We start from the raw sequence: 26,914 nt of genomic DNA, 5'->3' as shown, positions 1-26,914 counted from the left end.
ACTGGAGCAGTAGCTTCAAATATCAAATCTTTGAATGGTAAGCCGACAACGATCTCATTTAATTTCGATTTGTACGTCCATGGAAAATGGGGCTGAGAAGACCTGACAATCTGAGTATTTGTTTCCAAGAGTGTATGTGATAATCATCTTGTTTAATACAAATTTCATAAGAACAAAATTAGGCAATGTGTTTAATTTAAATAGAAAACCTTAAATGGATACAATTTTTCAAAATATTATCTGACGTAGGCTATAGTGTGAGTTTCGCACTCCTGCAACCGGGAGTACTTCATCGACATTTATTTTTCTGGATTACTGAGGATATGGAAGCATCAACTTTCTACGTTTCAAATTGTTTGTTTTCTCTTTCTTCAAAGTGATGTAGGCTTCTTGGTTGATGCTGAGAACATCCCTTTAACAAATGAGTATTCAAGTTCATTTTAATTTAGCTTAATAACACCAGTAAAAATTTCAAGCTTACCTCAGACTTAAGAGTGATGAATTTGTAGGTGACCCTTATTCGCTGAGATGTTATTTGCTGTTCTGTATTGGATGTGTTCTTCTAACAATTTAGATGGTTCTCTTAAAAGCCGAGATATTTACTCCCATTTTGGTGGCAATCCTTGCTCGACGAACGCGAAATGTCTGACGTCCTTCTCTTGCTGGTCTTCTTCTTCAGAACGGAACTTTTGGCTTCAGCAAGAATTTCTTGAATAATTGCATCATCGGATTGAATAAAAATTGATCCGCCTTCTTCATTGAACGCAGAATGATCGGTAACTCGGGTACAATTTCTTCCGTGCTTCGATTTTCTTTTTGGAGGTTCTTTGCAATCTTTGTCTAACATCAACAAACGCGAAATGGGCATGGCACGTACTTTACTTTCTTTCTTCTTTTCCGATTTGTTCCTGCTAGTCTTTTGCTTCAGAATACCGCGCTTGGATTCAGCAAGAATCTTTTCGATAAGTGCATCAACGGATTCAGATGAAGTAAGTTCGCTTTCTTCAGAAAATACAGACTGTTGGTTGTGACAAGTTGCTTCAGAGGATCTGTGCTTCTTTTCTTTGGAGATAGTTTTGTTTGTAGAGACAACGACTTGACATTCCAGCGCGGGCAACTCCTTTGGAGTAGAAGTGGTTCTACCCTTTTCATATGAATCACCGTCGACAAAATTCGTAGGCGTGAGCGTAACCTCATTTTGTACAGATTGGTTTTGGTTTTCCTCGACAGGAATGGCATTTAAAGCGGGGAGATATTCAACTCTGGCATGAATTTTCTTGTGTTTCGATTTTGCTTGCAAGGGTTCTAGGCAATCATTGTTTGTCTTCGACAAACGTGGAATGATAGACGATTTTGATTTTACCTTTTTTTTCTTTTCTGACTTCTTGCTAGCTTTCTCCTTCAGAATAGGGCGTTTAGCTTTAGCAAGGATTTTTTCAATAAGTTCGTCTGTGGATGGGAACGTTGGTGGACTTTGAATCGATGGAATGGCAAATGAAGGACGGGGATCTTCTGCTTGAGTATGATCTTCTCTCTGTTTCGATTTAGTGTTGACAGGAATGGCATTTAAAGCGGGGAGATATTCAACTCTGGCATGAATTTTCTTGTGCTTCGATTTTGCTTGCAAGGGTTCTAGGCAATCATTGTTTGTCTTCGACAAACGTGGAATGACAGACGATTTTGATTTTACCTTTTTTTTCTTTTCTGACTTCTTGCTAGCTTTCTCCTTCAGAATAGGGCGTTTAGCGTCAGCAAGGATTTTTTCAATAAGTTCGTCTGTGGATGGGAACGTCGGTGGACTTTGAATCGATGGAATGGCAAATGAAGCACGGGGATCTTCTACTTGAGTATGATCTTCTCTCTGTTTCGATTTAGTGTCTAAATTTAAAAACGCCGAAACGGTAGGATATGAGTCAATCATCGCTTTGGCATCAGGTGTCGAGATTTCTTGAGTAACTGAAGGCGCAGATATCGTTTTGGCTTCGGGACATTGATGTAAAGTGTTCGAAGAAAAACACGACTCCATTTCATCTCTTTCAAACAACAAAACTTGTTGTGGTAGACACGATTGTGGTGATTTATCTTCTACTAGGGTGCAAGCTTTTTTGGAGGGGAAGTCGTGTAATGAAACACTCCATCCACCCGATTTCAATTTTCTGGAATTGATCCTTTTCTCAGAACCAAATAGATTTTTAGATAACAAGCTCTTCGACGCATATTTATCCGCTTTTTTCAGTAAAATGTTTGTAGACAATGATGATGTCTCTGGACAAACTTGCACAGGTGTGGAAATGGCGATAGGAATAGGAGTGGGAAAAGGAGTAATTGGAACACTAACAGGCGTTTTGTTAGGAATGAACAAGCGTGGATTCTTTTCTGCTGGTAGAATTCTTGTGAAGTTCAGATGATTGTTCATTGGAGAAAAAATCTCATTTTGGGAGAGGACGCTGCTTTCTTCGCAAATTCCCATACTTGAGCAGTCGTGGGAATTGACATGCTCTGTAGTATTGACTGCCAGAGTTCCATCACTGCCCACCCTAGGCAATGAAGATACCGTAGTACATGTAGGATCAAGATTTTCTTTCGTCACACTCTTCCTTTTCAAAATATTCTTCGTGGTCACTGGTGCATTTTGGTTGACATAAGTAGACAAAGAAGTATCGCACTCTTGAATAGTTGTGCCTGAAAATTGCTCGTCGCTGGAAATGGCTGTCGGAGCGATTAACGATGTTGTTTTCCTTCGTTTAAACGACTGCTCAACTTCTACGCCAATCGGACTGGTAACTTTCTTTATCATTCTGCTTGTGTTGGCAGTCTCAGAGTTGCGGCTGTTCTGGTGAGTCAAGCTAAGGCTGTTATCCGTGGTCAAATTATCTGCAAGAATATTTTTAAAAAATATCGATGTAAGTACTTATTCTTTTTTTAATGTTTCACTTATGAATATTGAATAATTACCAACAATAGGTTCAACGGTTAAAGATGAGGAGAGCTTGACAGAAGCATGGTTTGATGACACAAATGAAGAAGATCCCTGGGTAGGATTGATTACTAATTTCTGTTTTGATGTCGATGAACGGCTCGAACCAGTAACAACGTTGGTGAAAGTAAGAGCGAAAGAAGTCGAATGTTCGATTTGATGTTTTGCAACGGGAAGCTTTACCACTGACCCCTTTACTTTAATTCCATGAACTTTGTACTTTTCCAGGAGTTCACGATAAAATGTTGAGATATCAAGGTCACTGTTTCGGATAATTTCCAGGCATAAGTCAGAGATGATGGAAGAGTTAATAACAATATCAGATTTTTCGGGATCGTTGAATATGAGCGCGTTGGTGCGTATACGAAGAACATCGTACTCGACTGCAGCTGCGCGACGATAAAAGCGATGTTCAAGTCTAGCTTTGATAGTCGAAAGATCCATTGGGTATTTGACGGTAAAAGCGTAGGCAGGGAACAATTCAAGGTTGACGGGTGCACAAAAATGTTTAGCCTCATAAAGACTCATGACTTGGCTAATTCCTTTGGATATTCGATCACATTCGAAATCTCGATCACCTAGGGGGGGCCAATCACAGGTTTGTGGTGTGTACAACGAGCTACAAATCTCAATCGGCAGTAAATTAACACTGGCACCAGTCCTACAAGGTCTTCTACCTGGATCAATATTTTCCAATTCCCATGGGCTAAGAGGTTCACGATCACCATTATCCCACCTGTGAAAAAAAAAATAATAAATAAAAGAAACGCTACCCTTAATGATTAGTAATGAATGTTGAAAACAGACCTGACGCAGTAGCACAAGAACATGGACTCAGGAAACTTAGCGTCCAATGGTTCACTTTTTATGAATTGTCCTTCCCACCACATTTGAACTCCGCAATCATCATTCATGAGACTTCGGAATTGTTGCAAACGCTTCCAGGGGCGCTTAACGGCCTTATCATAATCCTGTTTTAACACCAAGAAATCCGGAATGTCGTCCATATCATGATATTCGATAGAAAAACATTTTCGCGTTAATAATCCACTGACCGGATCGATTATTCCGAGCTGTAAATAAAACGTATCAAATAGAACATAGAACCCGAAGATACTGTATAGCAAAAATAAACTAATACCAATTCAACTCACTTTCAAGCATACAAGTCTCGGTGGTTTGATCTCAAACTCTATACCAATGATTTTAACCCACTCTTGTTGCCGAATGATCTGTTTAGTCCAAGGAAGTAAATCTGGGTTGATTTCATAAAGATTTTTTTGTTGCACAGCAGCTACATACATTTCATGACCTATGATAGGAATGAAGTTAATTTAAATTTAAAAATAGCTAGTTAAATGAACATACCTTGTTTAAAGTACATGACTTCATCTCCCACTTGAGGATAGAAAGGTGATTTACACGGCTTTATTGAAGACAACCAGTCTGTTGGCTGGAAACACTTCAGGTCCACCCTTCTTTTTCTTCCTTCTCTCTTGCATTTTGGTTCAGATACTCTGGAAGTAGGATCTTCTAAATTATTCTCCATTTCATCAGTCTGGTCAGAATAATCAAATGATTTTCCACATCTTTTAAAATTTGAATTATTGCTACTTCTTTTGCCAGTTTCACACCCATAAATATTTTTTTTTTATGGGGCTTCACATGGTCTGACATGATGTTGTGAGGGTACGTACCTTATTTAGTTTCAAATTTTCATCTCTGCCTTTGAATTTGTGTACACATCTATCACGCATAGAACCCTGCTGTTTAAATGTTAGTTGCAAACTTTTTCCAACACTCCTGGAACGGGTGCTCATAATGCTACCAGAATATTCAGATTCCTGGCAGTTGCCTGGCCTCCCCAGTCTTTTAGAATCACAGCTTTTTGATCGTGCAAGGTGCAAGTAAGTTCAAATTTAACCTGTGAAGTAAAATGCTACAATTATAGTCATGCCAAAATAATGTTGTCCTTTACTTGGTAACGCTATGTTGAGTTATAAATCATCTCTGCTATGAATTTTAAACACTCAGTCATTTCTCATCTAAATGAAAATATAACTCAGCCCAGGAATACTACACATTCTTTCACATAAACATTTTCATCAATCTAATTTGAATTTGATCTAGACTAATCAGTTAACATGCCCATTCTCAATATTTGTTGTGGACACATATTTTTAAAAATTAAATTAGTGGATTTCAGATGAATTTCGATCGTCATATGTTCCGAAAACATATTTCTTATTTTTTCTAGCTTATATTATCTTGAATTAATACAAAAGTAATACTGGTAACCTTAAAAATTGTCAGAATCTTACGCCTTTACACAACGAGGATGATGAGTACTTCAGTAGATCGGCCATCTTTTATTCTTTTTTCCCAATGTTCTTGAAGAACATTGAAGACGGTAAACTGCGGACTAAAAAAATGGAAAATTAAATTGCAGGAATAATGTCATGGCAACTAAAAATCCTCGGTCTTCTATGGCTCGTGGCTCCACACACTTCATCTTTATTATACCGTGTGTCCATGTCTTCGGTTTTATTCTTAACAACACGATTTAAAAAAATTGCAAATAACACACACACAGTTAAAACATTCATTTGTATTTAGTCGGTATTTTCATTCACTTTAGGTTAAAACTAACACATAATTTTATTTTAGCCGCGTTCTGCTGTTGAAATCAAATGATATCACACGAATCCATAGCAATTATTTCAGCAAACAACAGCGTCGTCGTCCTAACACCGGGAGGTTCCTTTGGATTTAGGAAATAAAATCCATTGACGTTTATAAAGTACTTTTCAAGCACCGCATCTTCGACGAAACCACTCTACGCATTGTATAAAAAAGAAATGTGACAGTTAAACCAAGGATACCTGAAATAATTTGACCAGACAGCACAAGGACTCGGATCGTGGTTCCGTGAGTTGGGACACGGAAGCAAAAGGCGGCAAACACAAAACAACTGACACGGAAGCAAAAGGCGGCAAACACAAAACAACTTAATCCACGAACGAAACAAAAAATATTGTTAAATCGATACCCTTTAGTATTTTTTTTAAGGAATAACAAAATACCAATTCCGATAAATCTTCATTGCTTTTCAAAATCTAATTAAATCAAACGTGCAGTTCGGCAAAAGTGGCAACAATATTATTTCTGATTTCAACCAATAGGGATATTATTTCAGAAAAAATCATATGACCTAGTTTTCTACATTCTATTTATTGTGGAGTTCAAATATGATGATTACGGATTTCCAAGGAAATCGAGAACATCAATTTTTACATTTTTTTTCAAGTTGTTTTGTGACGTAAGGAGCCAGATATTTTCGCTTACGCAAGCATAAGCATCGCTAGTTGTTACCAGCTAAATCTAAAAATAATAACAAGAACCACCGCCCAAATAAATTTGCGAATCACATGATGGCAGTATTGGGTGACTTGACACATTTACATCAGAATTTTTTCCCATGATGGCCGAAGCACCTGATACTGGTTTCATTTTAAAATTTTGAAAGCACCCGCGTGAATCAGGATTATTTAAAACAACGAAATATCTATTATTTTAAAATATATTCATTTAAATCTGACGTAGAAAGAAACGATTTGATCAAGCAAATACATGCACATGCTACACTTTGGACAGTTAAAAAATGTTGCAATGCATATAACTACCATATACTTGAACTAATTTAAGCTTAATTAAAATTAATGTTAGGGTTTTCAAATTACTTGCATTGATTAAAAAAATCCATTTTTTGTAAAGGATTGATATTGGAGACGAATGAAAAGTTGCTATCCCATCACGCTTTAAGCCTTTAACACAAATAATCAAAACAAAACACGCTTTAACACGACGAGTTGTTATTTCTTGATGTCGACCCAACAAGGCCAACTAGATTTTAAATTCACTGAAATCATCTTTAAATATAGAATTCTTAGACAAAAAGATGGAAGGCTAGCCCTGGTGATCAAAATAAATTAACAGATTGAAATAGAATAGAGAACTGAGTAAGATAGGCATAACGGGGACATTTCGTTTTTTTTTTCTTTTTTTTTAAATTGGGTTTATCATTTTGGTTACTAATTCATTAGCTCATTCTTCACCAGCAAGGTTATTGGAATCAATATGTTAACAGAATCCGTAATTATCTCGAGACCGATCCGACTGGTACGACCTTAAGACTCCTCCCATTGTAGCCGACTATATAATAATGTCGCAATTCGCTAGATTTTCATTCTAGGAAGTGACAACCGAGCATCAAAGATCAAAATGAAGTGCTTTCTCTTTTTTGTCTTGGTCCTGGGTGTCCTTACTAGTTCGATCAAGGTAATTTAAAAATTCTTACAACATCTTTTGCTTATTTTGCTTATTTTAATCAATTGTTCAGGGGTCCACTACCGAAGGTAAGGCAACGCATCATGAGGCTGAAAACGGAGCCAAAAAATTGGACGATGTTACCTCAGCTGTGAAGTCTGCAGCCAATTCGACTAAGACTGAATCAGTAATATTAGCTACAATCGTCCCAGTCCGCAAAGAACGAGAGGTCACTGCTGCCCCGCATACTACCCCAAAGGCTGTGACCAGGAAGTCCCGTGAAGCCTCTGCTGCCCCGCATACTACCCCAAAGGCTGTGACCAGGAAGTCCCGTGAAGCCTCTGCTGCCCCGCATACTACCCCAAAGGCTGTGACCAGGAAGTCCCGTGAAGCCTCTGCTGCCCCGCATACTACCCCAAAGGCTGTGACCAGGAAGTCCCGTGAAGCCACTGCTGCACCGCATACTACCCCAAAGGCTGTGACCAGGAAGTCCCGTGAAGCCACTGCTGCACCACACGCAACTACCGCTAAGACTACCGTAAAACATTAACTACATAAACGAATTTTCACGAAAGTTCACGGTGACTTTTAGATGAATTATTTTAATTAACTGAGGTATGTTAATGATACGAAACAAATGGTGACAGTTCTTCTATAAATTTATCTAGTTGGGTTCGCATGTTTTAAAAGAAAAAATACAAAGAAAATATGTGACTACTTGCCTTTTCAGTTGTTTTTAGAGTGCGATGCGTTCGAAATTTGGCAAATTCAATAAGGCATACTGCAATTATTTCGAAGATCCAAATTGGCGTGTTTTATGCATGACCACCGGCATACCCTTCAAATTTAATCTGGTTATCATATGAAATTTACAAAAATAAACTGGAAATAGATTGCTTACTTTTCCTGTGAATATTCTTGGTAACTCGTCGGCTTTGTCGCTTAATTGTTGAAAGAAAATAAACATTTGTGCGAATCATGATTTCACCGGTATCGTCACGTCTGCTGAATCGGCTGGGATGGGATAAGTTACGTCTTAATTTTACAAAGTTGACTTCTACATATTCGCCTATTGAAACGTCGTCCGTAAAGCAACGGGAAAGGAAAACGAGTGTGGATATTCGTGATGTGCTCGACTAGAACATTCAATTCTATATTCTGCGAGTTAAGTTGAACAATCAAAAACTGCTGTGGAGCAAAAATAAACTTGCATTAATTACCGGAAGTTTCTTAGAATAATTTTGCTATTGCGTAAACTTGGCTAGATTTTACTGGCCGTTTCTCAACAATGAACAACAAATAACTCGTGATCACACGACAGGTGACAAGCATATGACTTTTCCCGTCATACAAATTTCGGAATTCTGGTTTTTTTACGATGACGATTATTACCACATTCTGACTGGTAAATTTTTCAAGGAAAAAATTGGGATACAAAGCAAAACCCTGTTACGGCGATGTAAAATTCAAATATCGAAATTTTGCAACTCACTGATTCGTCAACTACATGTGTGTCAATGGTGTCAATAAAATAGCGAGATTCGAGCTGTTTCTATAAATGTGGGTTTTCCAGAAAATTGAATTGGTATTCCGGATAATGAACAAGGCTAATACCGAATGGAAGTCACGTGATGGCATTAATATAGAGAAAGTCTGAAAGTTAGAAACGCACAAAATTATCAAGTCGCCATCACTTTCTAACTTGAGTATAAATATGAGAATCACATTGCAGATGTGAGTGCTTAAAATTTTCCACAATATTGTTGTTTTTTCGACGGATTACTTTCTTTATTGCGCTCATACAGCAAGTTGCAGTCCTAACGACAATGACCTTAATGGTTTCAACTAAACGAACAACAAAGGAATGGGAAAAACGATGTTGTAACTTACTTAGTCATTAATCGTCGTTAGTATGGAAGGCGGCAAACTAGATCCAATACACGATTACAGAATGGATTTTTTCAAAAAAGTTCGTGTCATCCTACCTATACTAACTCTGACCAAGGTGACTATATAGGCGACGACCTGCAACTCTAAAAATGTTGGCCTCATAGCATCCGGTAAGTTAATATCGACATGTCAGCGGAATCCTTAATGAAATGACGATAACTGGCGCGCCACAGTGCGGGGACTCCTCCCATTGGAGCCGGCTATAAAATCATGTCCCGATGTAACATTTCGATCATACAAGCGTCTCAGTTCAGAACATCACCATGAAGTGCTTGTTCATCTTTACCTTGGTAACGGTGGGTGCCCTGACGTGCCCCACAGAGGTACAATTATCTTATAAATAAAAAAAAAGTCGACTAATCTAATTCAATTAAAAATCTAAATTTCAATTGCAGGGATGTATGTCAGAAGCTCATAACGCGAATCAAAAATCTAACAGCAAAGACAGCCACGAGTCCCATGAGGATGAACACGTCACAACGGTCAAATCCGTCCCTGTGGCAATGGATGCGCATACTTTTTCCATTATCCCAGCCAAATCTGTCGTCGTTATTGCTTCTGAGAAACCCGCAACTGTTTCTGAAACGACGAACAAACCAGCAGCTCCCGAGATGATTCATTCAACCCCCCTGACCGCTACCCCAGTTATCTCGACCAACACAGATCACATTCAATCGATGAATGCAACCACCGCTCTGCCAGTATCTTCCACCCAAAAACCAGCCCTTGTTTTTGCCGAAACAACCAACAAAGCTGTCCCGACTGCAGTTACTGCGCATCAGATTATCACGGCGACTCCGATGGTCGAAGAAGTAATGTCGGTGAAGCCTGCCATTCTTTCTTTGAATGCTACAGATAAATCTGTCAATGTTACCGTTGAAACAGTTAGCAAAGCAAGCGTCACAACTGCCGTTCCGATGGCAAACACAAATGCGGCTATTGCTGAACATTCGACTGAAAAACCAACAGTTCAGGTTGTTCCAGAGATAACCAAGCTTACCACTGCTGCTTTACTCAATTCCACTGAAAAACCTGCAGTCCAAATTGTTCCAGAGATGACCAAACTTACCACTGCTGCTGCGCAAAATTCTACTGAAAAACCTGTAGTTCAAACTGTTCCAGAGGTTACCAAGCTTACCACTATTGCTGCAATAAGTTCTACTGAAAAACCTGCAGTCCAACCTGCTCCAGAATTGGCCAAGCTTACCACTGTTGCTGCGGTAAATTCTACAGAAAAACCAGCAGTCCAAATTGTTCCAGAATTGGCTAAGCTTACCACTGCTGCTGAAATAAGTTCTACTGAAAAACCTGAAGTCCAAGCTGTTCCAGAGATGGCCAAGCTTACCACTGTTGCTGCGGTAAATTCTACTGAAAAACCTGCAGTTCAAACTGTTCCAGAGGTTACCAAGCTTACCACTATTGCTGCAATAAGTTCTACCGAAAAACCTGCAGTCCAACCTGCTCCAGAATTGGCCAAGCTTACCACTGCCGAAACTACTGTTGCTGCGCAAAATTCTACTGAAAAACCTGCAGCCCAAGTTGTTCCAGAGATGGCAAAGCTTTCCACTGTTGCTGCGGTAAATTCCGTCAATTCTACTGAAAAACCTGCCGTCCAAACTGTTCCAGAAATGGCCAAGCTTACAACTACTGCTCCGCAAAATTCTACAGAAAAACCAGCCCATTTTGCGGTGGAGCCCGTCACGGTTGTCTCTGCAATTCCAACTGAAAAACCAACTCACGTAGCCGAATCGATGAGTAACAACACAACTGCCGAGGTAACCACAGTTAAGACGACTCCTTCCACATTTGTCGTTAATACTGAAGCTCCTATGCCAATCCGGCGAGACAAAAGACAAGCTAATAACATGACGACAAAGAAGCCTGAAACTATCACAATGAAGCCTGTCGCTACCACGAAGAAGCCGATTGCTACCACGAAGAAACCCTCGGTACCAAGCAACACAACTCCGGTTTTCGGTCGAAAAGTTTCAACTAGGGCCCCGATCCCGGTGACACGTCGAGCTCGCCAGGGTACGACCGTCCGTCCAAGCGCCACAGGATCACGTGTGACGACTAGAAAACCAGTCAACCCAACAACCAGACCACCAGTTAAACTTTCTCCAATGCAGTCGACTGTCCACACGCCAGTAACGACGAAGCCGCTTCCAGTTACACCGAAAGTCTAACGCAACTTTGAGGACAACAGAAATTCTAACGCAAAATAATTAAATATATAAAGTACTAAATCCTTTTACTAATTTAAATCAAAACTAACGTTGAACTTTTGTTCAAGCGGAGCTATAGGTTCGATTCTCTTATCGGTTTTCTCATTGGTGAATTTGTCAATAAAATTTGAACTAAACTGGATATTCTCAAAAACAAGTTAATTTGATCCTACCTTGCATTCGCCGAACTCCTCCAAATCTTCATTCGATTAGTATCCGGCGGCAATACCAAGGGTTACCTATGAGGAATAAAAAATCTTTGTATCAGTTTTTAATTAAAACAATTCTCGAAATAAAAAAAAAATATCAGAACTAGTTTTAGAATCCAAAGGACTTACCTAGCATGTTGAATAAATCATGACGATAAATTTGCTGACGACTGCAGCAGTGTCCACATTCACCTTTAGGAAGGGGGGGAGGGGCATTGCTCTGTAAATCTCTCATTAAGTAGTTTCCAGACGTTTCAACGAAACTTTCAATTTTGGATTGCGCATTAGTTTTCCAGCAACGGAAAAAAAAGATGAAGACTGCAGGTGGGAGACTTTTGTTAACAAAATGAGTGGGTGTTGTCTATTGAAACCAGTTTTACAAGTTATAAAAAGTATTTAACACAAAAAAATAATTCGCGAAAAAAATAAGAATAAGACACACGAGCTCACGATATCATAATAATAATTATATATATAATATGTATAAATCAACCGGTTAAATCGATGCAATCGGGTTGTTCCCCTTTGACGCGCGGAATAGCGTAGAAATTTCGATTGTCACGTTTCAATTCTGTTTTTCATTTCTTTCGAAAATGATGGTTGCTATTGTTTGTTTGTTTTTTTGTGTGTGTTAGGCAATCATTTGCAAATCAGATAGTAAATCTCATGCTAAGAAATAAAAAAATTGAGAACGAAAGGCAATGAATGATTTCACTCCTTTTTGTGTTTCGTTCTACATAGACGCTTATTAAAAGCCGCCACCGTTGTACTTGTAACTGCCTCGAAAAAATGTTTCTTCTCGCTCTACTAAAAGTCGTGATAGCACCGAAAGGTAGAAAGACAAAAAAAAAAAAACTGATTGGCCTGCATCAACGACACACACATACGAGAAACAAATTTCGTTCCCAAACCGACAACAAAATAACCAACAAATAATATAGAGACTGTATAAGTGATTGAAAAAGTGATTAGGAAAAAAAAAGAAAAGAAAAGATATTCAACTTGTTTTTAAGTGATTGGGAGGGTAGTGCGCTGCTGGGTGTGTTGTGTTGGCAGCTGGATGGCCCAGGCCGCGAACGCGTCAAATGTACAAGACCCGCTAGCCAAACGATACAAAAAGAAATACAAAATAGTTGGGTGAAAATCAAGATACAAATATATCAGAACTGAAAAAAAACAAAAAAACAAAAAACAAAACGAATCAATCAAAAGTCACATGAAAAAGTTTGTCAAAGCAACGAAGGGGCAGCGTTGATTACACCTGAGAGCTCCAGGGTTACACGTACACATGTGGTGATTACATATAGCGGACACTAAGAGAAATTAGCAGCTTTAAATCGAATCGAGGGAGGAAGAAGAAGACATGAACGAAAAACAAAGTGATCCACTCTTTTTTTCCTGGCTCCTTCCTGGAGAAAAAAGGCCCATCAGTTTTTGATGTCGTAAATTCACCCACACAGACACGCACAGATTAAGAGATTGGGCTCGTGATTGGACGCGATAACGTTGTTTTTTTCCTTTAAAAAAAAACGAAGACACACAGACACACACACACAGACACACCCGGCGCAAGATAATATCATCGTCGTTGTTAGGGATCCACTAACGTGTGGATTAAGACAATTAAACAAAAAAATTGGCCTTACACCTGCTCAAAAGTTTGGTTTTGTTGCTCACTTTCTCAAATTCTTCTTGTCCAGTAGTCTAGTTGTCTTGTTTCACTTGACAAAAAAAAATAATAAAGCGACTTTGGAAAAAGCTGCTGCCGATTTTGTTGAATCGGTGAATTATGAATTGCTGCGGAGTAGACGAAGTCACATCGCTGTCCCGGAAAAATCAAGATCAAAGGACACTTTCACACAGGAATTGTTTAAAAAATAATTAATGAAGACCACAAAAAAAAATCAGACAAAAGGGGAGAATAGAAAACAAAAACTGATAGCTGAACCAATTTTCATCGTTGTTGCTGTTGCGTTTGAGTTTGTTGGTTGTGCTGCAGGCAGCGCTGGATGGCACATTCGACGGCCTCTTTGACTTCGTCAAAGACCGGGATTCCCTCGCGGTTTGCCAAATCGGAAAGGTAATTTCGACCGCGGTTGTAGTCCTTGATGGCGAAAGCCGAAAGCTGAAAATGAGAAACATTATGAGTCATCTGAATTGTGAATGAAAACAACAACAGACAGATGTTGTTGTTGTTTTTGCTCTGGCTGTTTTTCTTTGGCCATCAACCGACCCGATCTCCGTTGATTTCCGCATTGTCGGGCAGCCGCTGGATGCAAAGGACCAAATTGCAGCCGAGTCCGATGTAGTGGGCGGCCAAGGCCATAGACGAAAGGGAACGGGTTTCACGCGAGACAACAAACAATAAGACCCGGCTGGCGTCCATGGCCGCCGCCTCGATCGGGATAAATCGCCGACTCCAGCCGCACGTTTGCGGATTAAAGTATGTCAGCCCACTCTTCCTGTGTACAATGAAAGAGAGGATGAATATATTACCCCAAAAAATCCGTTTAACGGACAATTCTTTCTCGGTTACTTGAGTAACGGGATGGCCGTCTGTTCGCGCCAGGTGGTAGACCCGCAGGATCCTCCCAAATAGATATCCCGTGCTCCGCCCACTGTCACCTCTGGCGAGGAACTGTCGCATCGCGCCACTCCTTTTGGACTGGGTCGGCCTGTATCCATCCATCCATCCATCACAAGAAAAAAAAGTCAAAGAGTCAAGTTTCAAATTTTCCCCAAACGAAAAAAAATCTCATTTTGGCGTTACAGAGTATCCGAGATACGGGCGAGACCACCGAGTAGAGCAAGGTTGCGGCCTTGCTGACCATCACGTCCCACAAGCGTCTTTGGTTATCGGGTGGCAGATTGCGAAACTCGGTCAAAATGCAGCAAAACTGATCGAAAGATACCGAGGCTTGCTCTACAAAAATTTGGGCGAAAAACACACGTCAACACCCAAACTCTGCTGATTTTTGTTTTTATTAGTCGTTAAAGAGTTTACCGTTGCTGCTTGCCACAATGTTCTTCAAATCCTCGACCGAGAGATCTCTGTTGGTGAGAATGCGAAAGGCCATGCAGACCTTTTTTTTTTTTCAAAATTAATTTTTGGAAACGGAAAATGAGTTCAATGACAGTCGGGCCAGAAAAGAACGAGGCGCAATCAAAACTTACATCCGCCATGCTGATTTCACCCGAATTGCTCGTATCCAGTGCGTTGAACGCATCGCGCAGTTTACTATATAACAACGCCCGTCGGCATTATTTGAAGAGAGAAAGAAGAAAACGAAAAAAAAATAGCATCATGGAAAAATTGTTCTCTCGGACGTGTTTACGGCAAAATAAAAAGGTCTTACATCAACTTGTCGCCGATGGGGTAATGAGGATATTTCAACGGATTAATGCCATCGCTGAGTCCCAGTTCTTGGACAGTGATTCGTTCTCGTAATATCTGCAATAATTGTTATAATTGAATGTTGTGAAATGACACAAGAAATGTTTTCTCTAATCTAGAACCTTTGCAGTGCAATCAAGCGCAGATCTGATGTTATTAAAAACAGGTATGCCCAGCCGTTCCACCATATCCTGCAGGACGAGTTGGCCCGTGGCTAAATCTTCGTATTCCCTTTTGTTTTGTTTTTGTTTTAAATAACAACGAAATTAGAAAGGAAAATTAAACTTAAACAAGAATTCCTGTTTTTTTGTATTTACCGTTCCGTGATGGGCTCACCCTGGATGAGCTGTCCAGGTCCATCCAGCGGATGAATGACGAGGACAAACGTCTTTTGCGCCGCCGTGTAATAAGCGGCTTCGACGATGGTGGCCACACTCCGCGTCTGTCGGTCGATGACGAAAAACAGAACATCGGCCGTCTGTTTGGCTTGGTGCTCCTTCTCGATCAATTCCGGCCCCCATTGCGGCACTTGCTGCTAGTCAATAATGGATTATTGATTAGCGTCGCCACTTTTTTTTTATGAATTTTAATTTAATAAAAAAAGGAAAAGGCGATCGTACTGGATTGAAGTAGGTTAAACCCCAATTCTTCAGGAGCGGAATGGCAATGTCTTGCCTCCACGTGGTTGGATTGCACGAACCGCCCAGGAAAACCTGATACTTGGCGGCAGATTCTGCACGGAAAATAAATTGGCAAATCGACCCACATTTCAATTTAAAAGAAAAATAATAATTGAAAATCTTCAAAAAAAAAAACAACTTGAGATCTTGCGGTCGGTCATCTTCTTGTCGTTGCCCTTGATGTCGACCAATTTCGACAATTGCGTCGGTCGAGGTATCCTGCGGCACGCAACCAGAAAAAATGTTTAAATAAATTTTCGAAAAAAGAAAATCATAACCGCTTGATTCTATATATTCCTAAAGGGCCTTTTTTTTTCCTACTAGTATTCTATCTCGAGAGTCAAGTTAGGAGGCTTATGGCGCCATCGACCGGTTCTCCCCCAAAGCCAGCCGATACCATCTCACGTGAAACAAACATTCATCCAACTATTACGTTAGTGGCCATAAATACATTTCACAGTCTCTCTTTCGTTCCTCTCTATGTCTACATCATAAATAATCAACAGACAAAAAGGGTAGATGGTTTCGCCCACGGCCACCGAATTAATGAACCACGTAGTGCCCAGTCGTTCCCCCCTCCCCCCACTGCCTCCTCTCATCATCCAGCCCAGTCCGGCCACCAGAAAAAAAAAATAAATCATTTTCAAAAAGAAAAGAAAAGAAAAAGGCCACCAAACATTTCACGTTTTCTCTCAAATAATTGACTTACTCTCGTTCGTAGCATTTGCGCAACTCGTTGGCGAAGAGACAGAATTCGCCAAACGTCAAATAGTTGCGCTGCTGGAGTCCGCATCCGTCCGTCTGGTCTTTGGATCTCGACGAATCCCGAGGATCGGTCGGTGAGCAATTGACGGCGGACGTCATGACGGCCGACGCCGACGAAGGGACTACAACGGGCTCCTCCTCCTGTTGAGATTGGCTTTGCTGCTGCTGCTGCTGTTGTTGCTGTGGTACCTGCACCAGTTCGCGCTCTCTGGCGCAATGGATCATCTCCAGGATCTGCGACTGCGACGGGTAGACGCTGGCCTGGTGGAAGAGCGATTGCAGCCGCTGGGTTTCACTGACGACGGCGCTGCCGTTGGGCACCACGCGGCACCATATCTCGTACAACTCTCTGTCAAACGGCAACAACAACAACAACCCACGGGGGTGCGGGAGAAATGGCAAAAAAACAAAATAGAGTGTGGTGAGCCGACGACGTCTCAAACTGAACTGAACGAGAATTCACTGGAATGGCGGCAGGTGAAGAAACGAGGAAAGGAAACAACAACAACAACAACAACAGCGAAGAAGAAAGAAGAAAGAAAACAAATGAAAATTGAAAAGAGAAAATGAGGCAACGACTACAAACGAGACAAGTGAACGAGCGGAGAGCAGATGAATACTAAGCAACCGCAAGAGTGGGAAGAAGAAGAAAAATAAGAAGGAGAGAGAGTGTGTGAGAGAGGCGTAGTAGAGCCTGGTGTAGTAGTTATAGATGACGTGGGGAGGATAGAGAATGAGCCTCCCATCCATTAGCCAACAGGTGAACCACAACGACACCACAAGGGGGGAGAAAGAAAAAAACAAGTTATCGCTCAGCCACAACATGGAAAAAGATAGCGATGATGACCTCAGCCCGGTGTGTCAGAATATCAAAGTGAGTCCAACCAACCAACAACTACCTAATACCCTATTTTAAAAACTGATGATCTAACTTCTTTTCTGTGTTGAACTACACCACCATAGTAGTAGTCAGCCAGCAGCAGCAGCAGCAGCGGAGAACAACTTAAAAGGTGACGACCCATGACAGATTAGGGTTGGTGTCCCGAGGCAGCGTTCAAATCGCCCGCCCACACACACACACCGGCCCCGGCAGTTTTATACAACATTACACGCCAAAAGCAGCGCAACTTTTGATAGGACTGTATAAATAAAACGGTGCCGTTTTTCTTTCTTTCTTTTCATTCTCGAGCGTGTAGAGGAGATTCCATTTAAGGTCCCGAACCCAACAAAAAAAAAAGCCGAATATGAACGGACCTGATGATTCGGGCAAAAAAAACAGAAGAAGTTAACAAACTCAATCAATCGATCAACGTCCGTTGCGATTCTCGTACTCGTCCATGTCGAATCCTGTTTTTTTTTTCCTTTGATCGAGCCCACATGTGTCGTATATTCCAGTCCCGTCTTGTTCCATTACTTGAAGCCGAGCTCAAGATGCGGTAGGGTCCCACCAGAGCGCCCACGATGACGGCATCACGCGGGATTCTTTCTTTTTCTTTTTCTTTTTCCTTTTTTTTTGCTTTTATGATTATTTGACTCACCGCTGAAGTCATCGAAGCCTCGAGGGTCAGAAAAAGTGCACACACGAAAAAAAAGAAACGGACAGAGAGAAACTGGACAATCGGGCACTTGAACGCAACACACAAGGCCATTGGCTTTTGCCTTCTGTGTAGCAGTAGCAGCGCGGGATTTGAAATCTAACCGAGCGAAGCACAGGTGGAGTAAGTGGCGGATCGAGAATAAGAATCTTATATTTTTCTGAATAAGAAAAGGGACGGTGGTGGCGTCATCGCACGGAAAAATGGACACCCTTTAGATAACGTTCGAAATGATTTCTTCTCGGTTTCTGATTCGTTGATTGTTGTTGTTGTTTCCACCCGTGCGCCGACGAGGTGAGCGCACAGCTGCATCTGCAGTGTCTGACTTCATCATTCCGATGAAAATGTACATTGTGCACTCCACCCAATCTCCCTACTACCAGAAGAAGAAGAAAAAAAAAACATTTCGAGAGGGGGGGAGCGTGATTGAAATCGTTCACAACGCCCCTTCGTGAAATCTTTTTTTTTTCCTGGTTTAGAAACAAAAATAAATAATACAAAAAGTATCAAGTAGGTAGGCCTTGGCAACACAGTGGGAGGAGGCACCACCAGGTGTGCGTATAGACACACACACGTTTCGAGTGTACGTAATCGGGATGGCGCAACAGGATTTTAAAAATGTTTGTCTTTTTCTGTGTCAACAATAGCGTCAACTCTCACGTCGGCAATGATGATGTCACGACTGGAAAAAATAATAATATCATCCTCGTTTCGACCGAAAAGGTACCGCGCGAGCGCGCAATAATTCAAAACAATTATTTTCTTTCTGCGTATTCAAATTTCACCGGGAAATAAAATATCGATGCCGCTTATTGTTGCGGTGTTGTGTAATATTCCGAGATATTGACTCAGAATTATTTCCCCCCATCCAAAAGAGAGAGAGAGAGAAGTTGTGCGATGACTATTTCAAGTTTTTCCTGACGCCCGTACCTGGCACCACTGGCCAGTCACCGCGCGATTATAATCAAGTGATTCATTTCCTTTTCTGCCGAAATTTTTATTTCATCGCATTCGGACTCCGGGGTCCGACGTTTGATGGTTATTGCCATTCCTTTCCGCACCGAAGAAAATAAAATAATAAAACAACAACAACAACAACAACAACAACACGGAACGCCGGTTTTAAAAATCCACAATAAAAACGCAGGTAAGAGAAGAGAAGACATTGTACAATGGACTACGCCCACAGGTGATCCAATATGGAACTGACACAACTATTCAAATACTCGAAACTCTATCAGATAAGCAGCAGCCTCTATGGAGGCAACGTGCGATAAAAGTAAAATGCATTTTCATGCAGTCATCCTTTCAACGTGGATTATCTAATCCACGAAAAAAGTTTCTCAGTGGATCAAATTCGTTCGTGAATATCTTCGCGATGCCTGTACGCAATCCATCACACACAAGTCCACTATTGTGTAAATTGTACAGTACAGACGTACGGCGTGTGACGCAAGACGCCAGCTGTTTGCTACCTACGTCCGTTGACTTGAGAAAAAACAAACAAACAAACAAAACATTTTCACCAATTCGAGCCGTTTTCCTTCCTTTCGGGTATTTCAAAACGGGGCGGAATGATGACGCAACTGCCGAGCGTACGGGTTTTATTTTACGCTCGAAACCACCGCATTTGCGGTCAATGAAAACGCGCAACATTTTTTCGTTGCTTAAAAATAAAAAAAATTTTGTTAAAAATTGCACAAGATCCTAGGCGGACAAACGGAGGGGGAAAAAACAGAATAAAACCAAACTCGTTTCGCCATTGGCGCGCGGTCGTGGTCGTTAAGAGGGAAATCTAGGAGCAGACGTCATCGTCGGAAAAATAAATGAGCGAGACTACTATGTGTACAAAAGTCTTGTTATCTCTGATGTGTGCACACGAGTCCCAAATACACAAGGACCCAGACGGAGACAATAATAAACGTTTGACGAAAATATCAAAGACATAAAGATGTCGAAGTGAAAACAACCAACGAAATGCTCAAGCGAAAAGTTTGACCCAATTCCAATGTCACGTCGACGACGTTGCCATTCTCCAGGATCCGCTTTTTGTCATATTGCAAACGGGAAATCTTTTTGCACGCACTGAATGGCGACTGTGGCACGCCGGACGTCGACGACGACATCCAAGTTAACGAACGACGTCGTCCGTCAAAAAACAAACGGGAAGAGACAACAACAAAAAGCCAAACGAGACATTGCCAAAAAAGTGTTGGAGCTCAAGACTTTTGCGTGATTGAAAATGACAACTGACGGATGTTGGAGGGGGGGTTCGCTGGGGTCCGGGTGGCTCTTAAAACTATCCAACTTGATCCCTATAGCCGTTAAACATTTTGACATCTGGTCTGGATGGTTTCGTTATTTTGAAACATTTTTTTTTATGGGGAGGGAGGAGACGAAGAAAAAAAAGTGACGTCATTCACGAGGAAGGATGACGGAAGATGATTGACTACAATGAAGAAAGCAGGGGGAGAGCCAAACAGATTCTCTTTATATATAGGAGACAGGACTTTTCCTGTGTGTGTGCGCGAGTTTGTAATTTCTATTTAAGGAGCCTTTTGGTGTGGCGACCAACGCCCATGAATGATGACGGCGATAGGCCAGAAAGAAGGGAGACTTATTTCATTGTCAGTCGATCATTATCATCACGCCAGAGCAACAACAACAACAGCAAACGAGTGAAGAGAAAAGATGACCTTTTACGGCGACCAAATTTGATACGCCGCACAGGATTTTTCTCCCCACTGGTTTGAAGCCAATAAACGAAAAAAAGATATGAGAAAAATATATCAAAAGCGATTAGGTCATCACGCTGTTCATTTTCGCATTGGTCACGTGTGTGTTTCTTCTTGGAAAACCTCTCCCTCTTCGAGTGTGTCCTCTAACAAGTGATGACGTCAAGACGAGATTTTCTCGAGAGCAATTGACACGCAAACATCGACGGCGTGAACTCCTACGGCGTGAATCATTGGACTGTCAAACTATAAAAGGTGTCGATGGGCAAAAATGCCGACCTTGTCCTAGTCAAACGAAAATTCGTTAAAACATTTCGGCGGCTGGAGAAAAACAAAACAACAAAAACTGAAACAGAAAAATTCTGCACGAAACACAAAAGCGAGTCGAGTTCCTCGACGCGATCAAATGCCTTTGCACGCCAGCAGCTCTCTCACGACGGATGACATCATCATCATCATTAACCATCGCCTCGACTCTCTCTGGAAATCATTAAAAGCTCATCACACAGCCGAGTGCGGGGGGGCGGGTCAATTGAATTTGAATTTTTGGTTTCCCGAAAGAAGAAATCGTGACTGGCGATCGGGAGCGTTCAATGGATTCAGATCAGTCGTCGGTTGGAAGAATAAATCTTATGAAATGGTGGTCGTTATACGAAATGAGGATCGGAAAGACAAAGATGTGAAAAATCAAATTCTTCCCTCATCTTTTGCCCTTTTTCGATGTGCTGCTGTCGGCGGCTACTACGACAGGAGGGGCGAATCGCAGCGTGACGACGACCTCCAAAGTCCAAAGGCACAAGTCACACGCAACCTTGGCACCGATCGCTGTTGGTATAATATCATTCCTTTTCTCTTCTCTTTGACTCGCTCGGTCTCTTTGCTCTCCTGCATCGGCCATCAAGGACTCCACAAACACAAAAATATTTCAAAAGAGAAAAATAAAGAAACAAAAAAAACGAGCCCCCACCATTAGGGAAACGTTCAATTCCAATAATTCTTAACACGTACGACAAGTGTCCAAACAAGGAACTGAGAAAGACTCAATCGGTTTCACAGTCTGTTCCTTTATAATTTCTTCCTGACGAAAACGACCAGCAGAAAAAGATGTTAAAAGGGGAGGACAACAACCCGGTATTACATAAATCATTTTCAAATTTCAAATAAAACTTTAATTTCCCTTCATTTTGTGTGTCTCCCCTTTTTATCCGACCCCAAAACAAAAATGGCTATCAAAATAATCAACGAGAAAAAAAAAAGAAAAAGAAAATATCCGCGACGAAAAGTAAAAATAAAAAGATGACGGGTTTTTCGGATATTTTTAGTATCCACCAATACGGAAGGAGTAAAGGCATAACTTTTTTGAAATGTAGGAAACAAAAAGGCAAATAAATAAAAAAGAAAAAAAAAAGGTTCCCCTGCAGGAATCAAATCGAGAACCGTTCAACACACATCACGAACAGACGAGCTCGGTCGCGCGCGCGCGCCAGAAAATGTTGTTAAAATAAAATGAAAAAATAAAAAGGAAAAAAGATCTAAGTATGTCGATGACGTGAGCGGCTCAACTACGCGGCGCTCTGTGCCGACGGGGCGCTTGATTTTTGGCTGGACGGACGGGACTCTTATTCATTCCCTTTTTCTCTCTTCTTTCGCTTCGTTCGTGAATGCAGCAGCGTGTTGTTTTTCTTTTTTTTGTTCATTCCCCCCTCTTTTGGGTGGATGTCCTAACCGAAACCAAACCGTATATATTATAAACCCGCAAAAGCTCCCCTCCCCCCTCTTCTATCGTGGCCCACCCCACACCGGATGGGAGAGTCACCCAAACAACACTGTCTCCTTCCATCATTTCCATCGTCCGGATTTAAAATTAAAATAAAACTTAATGATGAGCAAAAAGAAACGAGACATTGTATGGAGTATCAAATAATATGAAAAATGGGCAAATTTGCGGTGGAAAACGAAAATGCGGGACAAGTTTTTCTAGCGGCCAGAACATTTTTCATTTTCCATTTGCGTGTTCATTTTTTGACTCGATGCCGAGCCCTTTTTTTTTTCTTTCCCCATCTCTTTAAAGGAGACTCTTCTTCTTCTTCTTCTTCTTGCTGTTGATCGTCTGTTGCTAGGGACACACAGTCAAACTTATTCCGTCTCATTTCTCTTTTTCAAACTGCGCGCCCCAGAGTCTACGGTTGGTGGTGCGCAGTAATTATTCAAAAAGGGAGAGACAAGGTGGGCGATTACATCAGAAACTGTCTCGTCCCATGTGCCGTTTCCCTCCTTTTTCTGCTTTTGACCAAAAAAAGTCAAGTTTGGCACGGCCGTTGTACTACCGTAGAAACTCGTGTGACATCAACAGTCGTGATGTCATCGCCCAGCAGTCGGAACCTACACGGAGAGTTCCCAAGTACCGAAACATGCGATACGCGCCAAATTCTTATTGACTAAACTGCTTCATCATCATCTCTTGTAAATAACATCTAATCCCGCGTTCACAATCTCTCTCCCCAATTTTGGCCAAATTCAGAGAAGCAGAAAATGGCCAGTGCCGGCGAACGTTCCGCCATGTGATATAACTTTTCTTTTGTTGTTGTTGTTGTTGATTGCGTCGGCTTAATCATTTTGCGACGCTATAGTTGCCAGTGTGCATACACGACAGACTTGGCACGTCCCAAAGTCCAAACGTCAGGCAGAATGTGACGGCCATTCACGGACGGAATTTCGGTCGGCCGAGTTTCATGACATGACGGCTGGAAATGAATTTCGTCGGCTTCATCTTTAGGATCACTGGCCTTTTCGTCTTCTGCCTGAGCCGTCGCAAAAAGAATTGGACGGAAAAAGGAACCCGGTCTATTCTTTTCTTCCTGTTTTACTTGTCGGTGTGGTGGGTTACTCCAAGCTCGGCCAGAGCGGCTATTGATAGAACGGGAGCGCGCGGTTCACGGGCCCCCCCTCTCGGTCCGTGAAAAAAAGACATGGCGGCCGTCCGCGCGGCCCCTTTTACCCGCGCGCACACACACACACAAGGCAGAAGAAAAACGAAGCACAATGACGTCGGCTTCTATTTTTAAAGCTTTTTCGGGTGGGGTGTGTGTTATTAGAAGCGACGCTACAAGACGTCACGTCCGACCAATAGCGAGTGAGATCACGTGAGATAAGGCCAAAGAGGAAAAAGAGATAAAAACAACGAGAAAGAGAGAGAGAGAAGGAAACCGATAACAACTGGAGAAAAAATTAAGGAATGCTGTACGTAGGAGAGAAAGAGAATCGCTTATGATTTATTTATTTACCTTGTGATGTCGCCGTAAATGAAGTTGTCGGACATCGCCGTCCGTCCGGCGATGATGTGACGGCGGCGGGTCGAGTCGGACGCTGGACGCTTAGACGTCAACGTCAATCGCTTCTTATCGTCGAGAACGTTTTGCAGCCGCTTGGGCAGAGCTGACGGATGAAAGAGGAAAGCGGCCGGCGTGCCAATGTGGTCGCAACAACAACTACCGCAGGAATCGACAACAACAACCGATGGAGAGCGAGAAAATGAGGAATATCCGCCTTCTTTCTGCAGTCGCTGCTGCTGCTTGGGATTGGACGACCCGTTGACGTTTGTTGGGTGGTTGTGGTTGCGGGCAGAAGGTTGTTGTTGTTGTTGTTGCTGTCGGGATCGCCGTATAAGCGAAGAGGCAGAACGGCCATGGCCTTTCGTGTCGTGCGGACACGACAGGGAAGACGAGGCGGCGTCGGCGGCTACGACGACGGTGGATCGCAGGTTGGGTGCCAGGGCTCGTCTTTTCGTGCGGTCCGCTATTCCGCACCACTCGACAATCCAGCAACAGCCACCACCACCACCACCAGCCAATCCAGGCTCAATCTGGAAAAACAATAAAAACACGGAAATCAGGAACGGAACAGAGAATATTCGCACTCGACTCGATTTTTGGTACTTTTGACTGAAATCATTTGAATCTGCCACGGAATATAAAACTTTCCCACGTGCACGTCAGTGTACAGAGATAAACGCGGAAAATAATAACAACAATAATAATAATAAGAAAAAAAAACAAGAAAAATTCCGGGAGCGAGAAAGACCCGCACCTGTTGGACGGCAGACGCCAAACTGCCAACTGAAAGGTGGAATGGTCCCGCTCTCCACTTTTAGAACTCTCGACTCTTTCTTCTTCTTCTCCTTCTTTCTCTCTCTCACGGACGCCAGCCACACACTCGAACGCGCGCCCTCACTAGGAGTAGTGTGTGCTGGACTCCAGCGGCGCGACTGGAACCCCGTAACCGATTGGCGAGATTTGAAAAGAAAGAATTTTAAAAAGGCAAAAATTGCTGCCTGCCTGCCTGCCTGCCTGCCTCTTCATTCTGCCAAAACATACTCTCTGGCTGGTAGAGCTATAAAATCGTGCAGACACAGCCCAATGGCTGGTCATCGTAAAATATATACGAACGAAGGCCCTTTGGGGGCTGGTGGTGGTGATGTATCGATTGTTTTCCTTTAATACATAAAGAAGAGGAATGAAACAACAGAAAAAGAAGAAGAAGAAGAAGAAAATTAGCCAAGGACGTTGAAGACCTCGAGGGCATTCACGAAGCCGGTTGAAACACAAAACGCCATTAGAGATGATCACGTATTGAATGGCGAAAAGAAAACAGACGGGATGAGAGGACCCAATCAGATCGGATGACGGCGTTCGCGGGTCGGCGTCGTCAATTGAATATTAAACGACGACACACGATCATCACAAAAACACGCGTGCGAACAACAAAAGGAGCCCCCCACCACCACAACAACAACCAGACGGGACCCAACGGAATGTTTTTTCGGGGCGTCTAAATTACCGATTGGCATTCAACTGACGTCATCGAGTTACAGACGGCAAGCGCAGCAGCCTTGCCATCAGATTTTCAAAATTTCACCTTGAAGTTGTCGATTGTGTTTGCAACAACAACCGACACTTGCATAGGAAACGAGCGGGGCGTTTGAATTCAACCAACGACATTGGCTGACAATTTGAAGAAGAATTAGTCGAATCGGTAAAGGTCACAGAAACCAGTTAGCCAAGTTGATTAACGTCTTTTTCCCGAGTCAATGGAATACAAACAGAAGGAGAAAAGAAAAAAGGAATAAGAAAAAGTGACAAGACAAATGGAAATAAAAACTTAACACGACAACTGCAAGAAATGGACAAAGTTATTCGACTTTTTTCAAAAACAATTTCTAAAAAAGATCTCCATCTCTGACTACCACCACTACTACTACACTGTGTACTTAGATTATAACTCTCTCTCTCTTTGGCTCCATCCATTCGTTATCCTAACATGTATAATGACCGGCGCCGGTATTATATGATGGGTGGAGCTTGTTGTTGTTAAAGTTATTCGGCTGGGAGCAGCCGAACGAGAATCACTAAAAGGCGACCAGAGTATATATACAACACGCACAAAAAATAAAAAAAAAAGGAATTTGTTGCTTATATTGTGTCTATCTAATCAACAGCTCTTTCCGATGAGGTCATACTCCACAAGAGGACACGACAAACACGAAAATAAAAGAAAATAATCGCGACTTTTTTAGCAGATCCCTCGAGGGGCTTTGTTATATGTTCAATATTTTGATTCTCTCTCTCTCTTTCCAAAATGAAAAGAGAAAATTTTCAAACTAAGGATGGGACACTCGTGTTGTATCGTGATTACCTGGTCGTCGGTTGGGTTTCGTCGGACGATGAAATTCAAGCACTGCCAAGGTCGGTGTGGTTTTTAAGTTGAAAAATTTAACGACAATTGTAAGCCATATGTCAGGCCCACATCGGCTGGAAATGCACGTCCTTAGCTGTGGCTGTCGTAGTCCGAAACACCATCACGCTGCTGCTGGACCCACTGAGTGTGTGTGTGTTGCTGTCCTTTTTTATTTCTTAAGGCGAATTCGATCCCTTGCCCCACAGTTTTTACCACACACTATCAATGGGATTGCACACACACACACACATACAACTCGTACACATTCACAGTCGTGATTCGTCTGTTCGCTTTCAATGACTGAATCTTTTCGGCTGCTTGGTCA

The 26,914-nt window shown here is 41.9% G+C and overlaps 4 protein-coding genes across 7 annotated transcripts; 2 read left to right on the top strand and 2 right to left on the bottom strand.

The window, feature by feature from the left end:
* Positions 1–117: 117 nt before the first annotated feature.
* Positions 118–5,574, bottom strand: LOC124194243. Its single transcript, XM_046588336.1, has 8 exons — positions 5,276–5,574; positions 4,675–4,901; positions 4,346–4,535; positions 4,132–4,289; positions 3,785–4,050; positions 2,956–3,713; positions 482–2,874; positions 118–412 (listed from the first exon to the last, which is right to left on the bottom strand). The coding sequence occupies exons 2-7, from the start codon at positions 4,795–4,797 to the stop codon at positions 584–586; spliced, it is 3,786 nt and encodes a 1,261-aa protein (XP_046444292.1). The 5' UTR covers positions 4,798–4,901; positions 5,276–5,574; the 3' UTR covers positions 118–412; positions 482–583.
* On the top strand, positions 5,574–8,020 carry LOC124194247 (testis-specific gene A8 protein-like). Of its 2 annotated transcripts, XM_046588350.1 has the most exons (3): positions 5,574–7,315; positions 7,377–7,573; positions 7,628–8,020. In XM_046588350.1, exons 1-3 carry the CDS (start codon positions 7,259–7,261, stop codon positions 7,851–7,853), a joined length of 480 nt encoding a protein of 159 aa, XP_046444306.1. In that variant the 5' UTR covers positions 5,574–7,258; the 3' UTR covers positions 7,854–8,020. The 2 variants fall into 2 exon arrangements, with proteins under 2 accessions (XP_046444306.1, XP_046444305.1); XM_046588349.1 differs by having other exon boundaries at positions 7,377–8,020.
* Positions 7,879–26,914, bottom strand: LOC124194245. Of its 3 annotated transcripts, none has more exons than XM_046588344.1 (15): positions 26,548–26,914; positions 24,141–24,718; positions 16,471–16,875; positions 15,901–15,980; positions 15,702–15,814; positions 15,399–15,613; positions 15,204–15,312; positions 15,044–15,138; positions 14,862–14,925; positions 14,692–14,770; positions 14,458–14,610; positions 14,224–14,362; positions 13,921–14,149; positions 8,205–13,812; positions 7,879–8,141 (listed from the first exon to the last, which is right to left on the bottom strand). In XM_046588344.1, exons 2-14 carry the CDS (start codon positions 24,173–24,175, stop codon positions 13,642–13,644), a joined length of 1,887 nt encoding a protein of 628 aa, XP_046444300.1. In that variant the 5' UTR covers positions 24,176–24,718; positions 26,548–26,914; the 3' UTR covers positions 7,879–8,141; positions 8,205–13,641. The 3 variants fall into 3 exon arrangements, with proteins under 3 accessions (XP_046444300.1, XP_046444302.1, XP_046444301.1); XM_046588346.1 differs by lacking the exon at positions 26,548–26,914 and adding an exon at positions 24,943–25,135; XM_046588345.1 differs by lacking the exon at positions 26,548–26,914 and adding an exon at positions 24,792–24,984.
* LOC124194246 (proteoglycan 4-like) lies at positions 9,487–11,620 on the top strand. Its single transcript, XM_046588347.1, has 2 exons — positions 9,487–9,576; positions 9,649–11,620. Exons 1-2 carry the CDS (start codon positions 9,517–9,519, stop codon positions 11,437–11,439), a joined length of 1,851 nt encoding a protein of 616 aa, XP_046444303.1. The 5' UTR covers positions 9,487–9,516; the 3' UTR covers positions 11,440–11,620.

Source organism: Daphnia pulex, chromosome 5, assembly GCF_021134715.1.
Source record: "Daphnia pulex isolate KAP4 chromosome 5, ASM2113471v1".
Classification (NCBI taxonomy): domain Eukaryota; kingdom Metazoa; phylum Arthropoda; class Branchiopoda; order Diplostraca; family Daphniidae; genus Daphnia; species Daphnia pulex.
The sequence above is the reverse complement of the archived record's forward strand: the minus strand, read 5'-3'. Positions and strand labels throughout refer to the sequence as shown.

What these genes read in the sequence shown, in the direction of transcription:
- LOC124194243 (XM_046588336.1), bottom strand. Translation starts at nt 4,797, where the DNA reads ATGAGCACCCGTTCCAGGAGTGTTGGAAAAAGTTTGCAACTAACATTT. An exon ending in AGTCATGTACTTTAAACAAG is followed by an intron (nt 4,290 to 4,345) that starts GTATGTTCATTT and finishes TTCCTATCATAG; the next exon opens with GTCATGAAATGTATGTAGCT. An exon ending in AACCGTTGAACCTATTGTTG is followed by an intron (nt 2,875 to 2,955) that starts GTAATTATTCAA and finishes ATATTCTTGCAG; the next exon opens with ATAATTTGACCACGGATAAC.
- LOC124194247 (XM_046588349.1), top strand. Translation starts at nt 7,259, where the DNA reads ATGAAGTGCTTTCTCTTTTTTGTCTTGGTCCTGGGTGTCCTTACTAGT. An exon ending in TCCTTACTAGTTCGATCAAG is followed by an intron (nt 7,316 to 7,376) that starts GTAATTTAAAAA and finishes TCAATTGTTCAG; the next exon opens with GGGTCCACTACCGAAGGTAA.
- LOC124194246 (XM_046588347.1), top strand. Translation starts at nt 9,517, where the DNA reads ATGAAGTGCTTGTTCATCTTTACCTTGGTAACGGTGGGTGCCCTGACG. An exon ending in CCCTGACGTGCCCCACAGAG is followed by an intron (nt 9,577 to 9,648) that starts GTACAATTATCT and finishes TTTCAATTGCAG; the next exon opens with GGATGTATGTCAGAAGCTCA.
- LOC124194245 (XM_046588344.1), bottom strand. Translation starts at nt 24,175, where the DNA reads ATGTCCGACAACTTCATTTACGGCGACATCACAAG. An exon ending in CCCATCGGCGACAAGTTGAT is followed by an intron (nt 14,926 to 15,043) that starts GTAAGACCTTTT and finishes GTTGTTATATAG; the next exon opens with TAAACTGCGCGATGCGTTCA. An exon ending in ACGGCCATCCCGTTACTCAA is followed by an intron (nt 14,150 to 14,223) that starts GTAACCGAGAAA and finishes CATTGTACACAG; the next exon opens with GAAGAGTGGGCTGACATACT.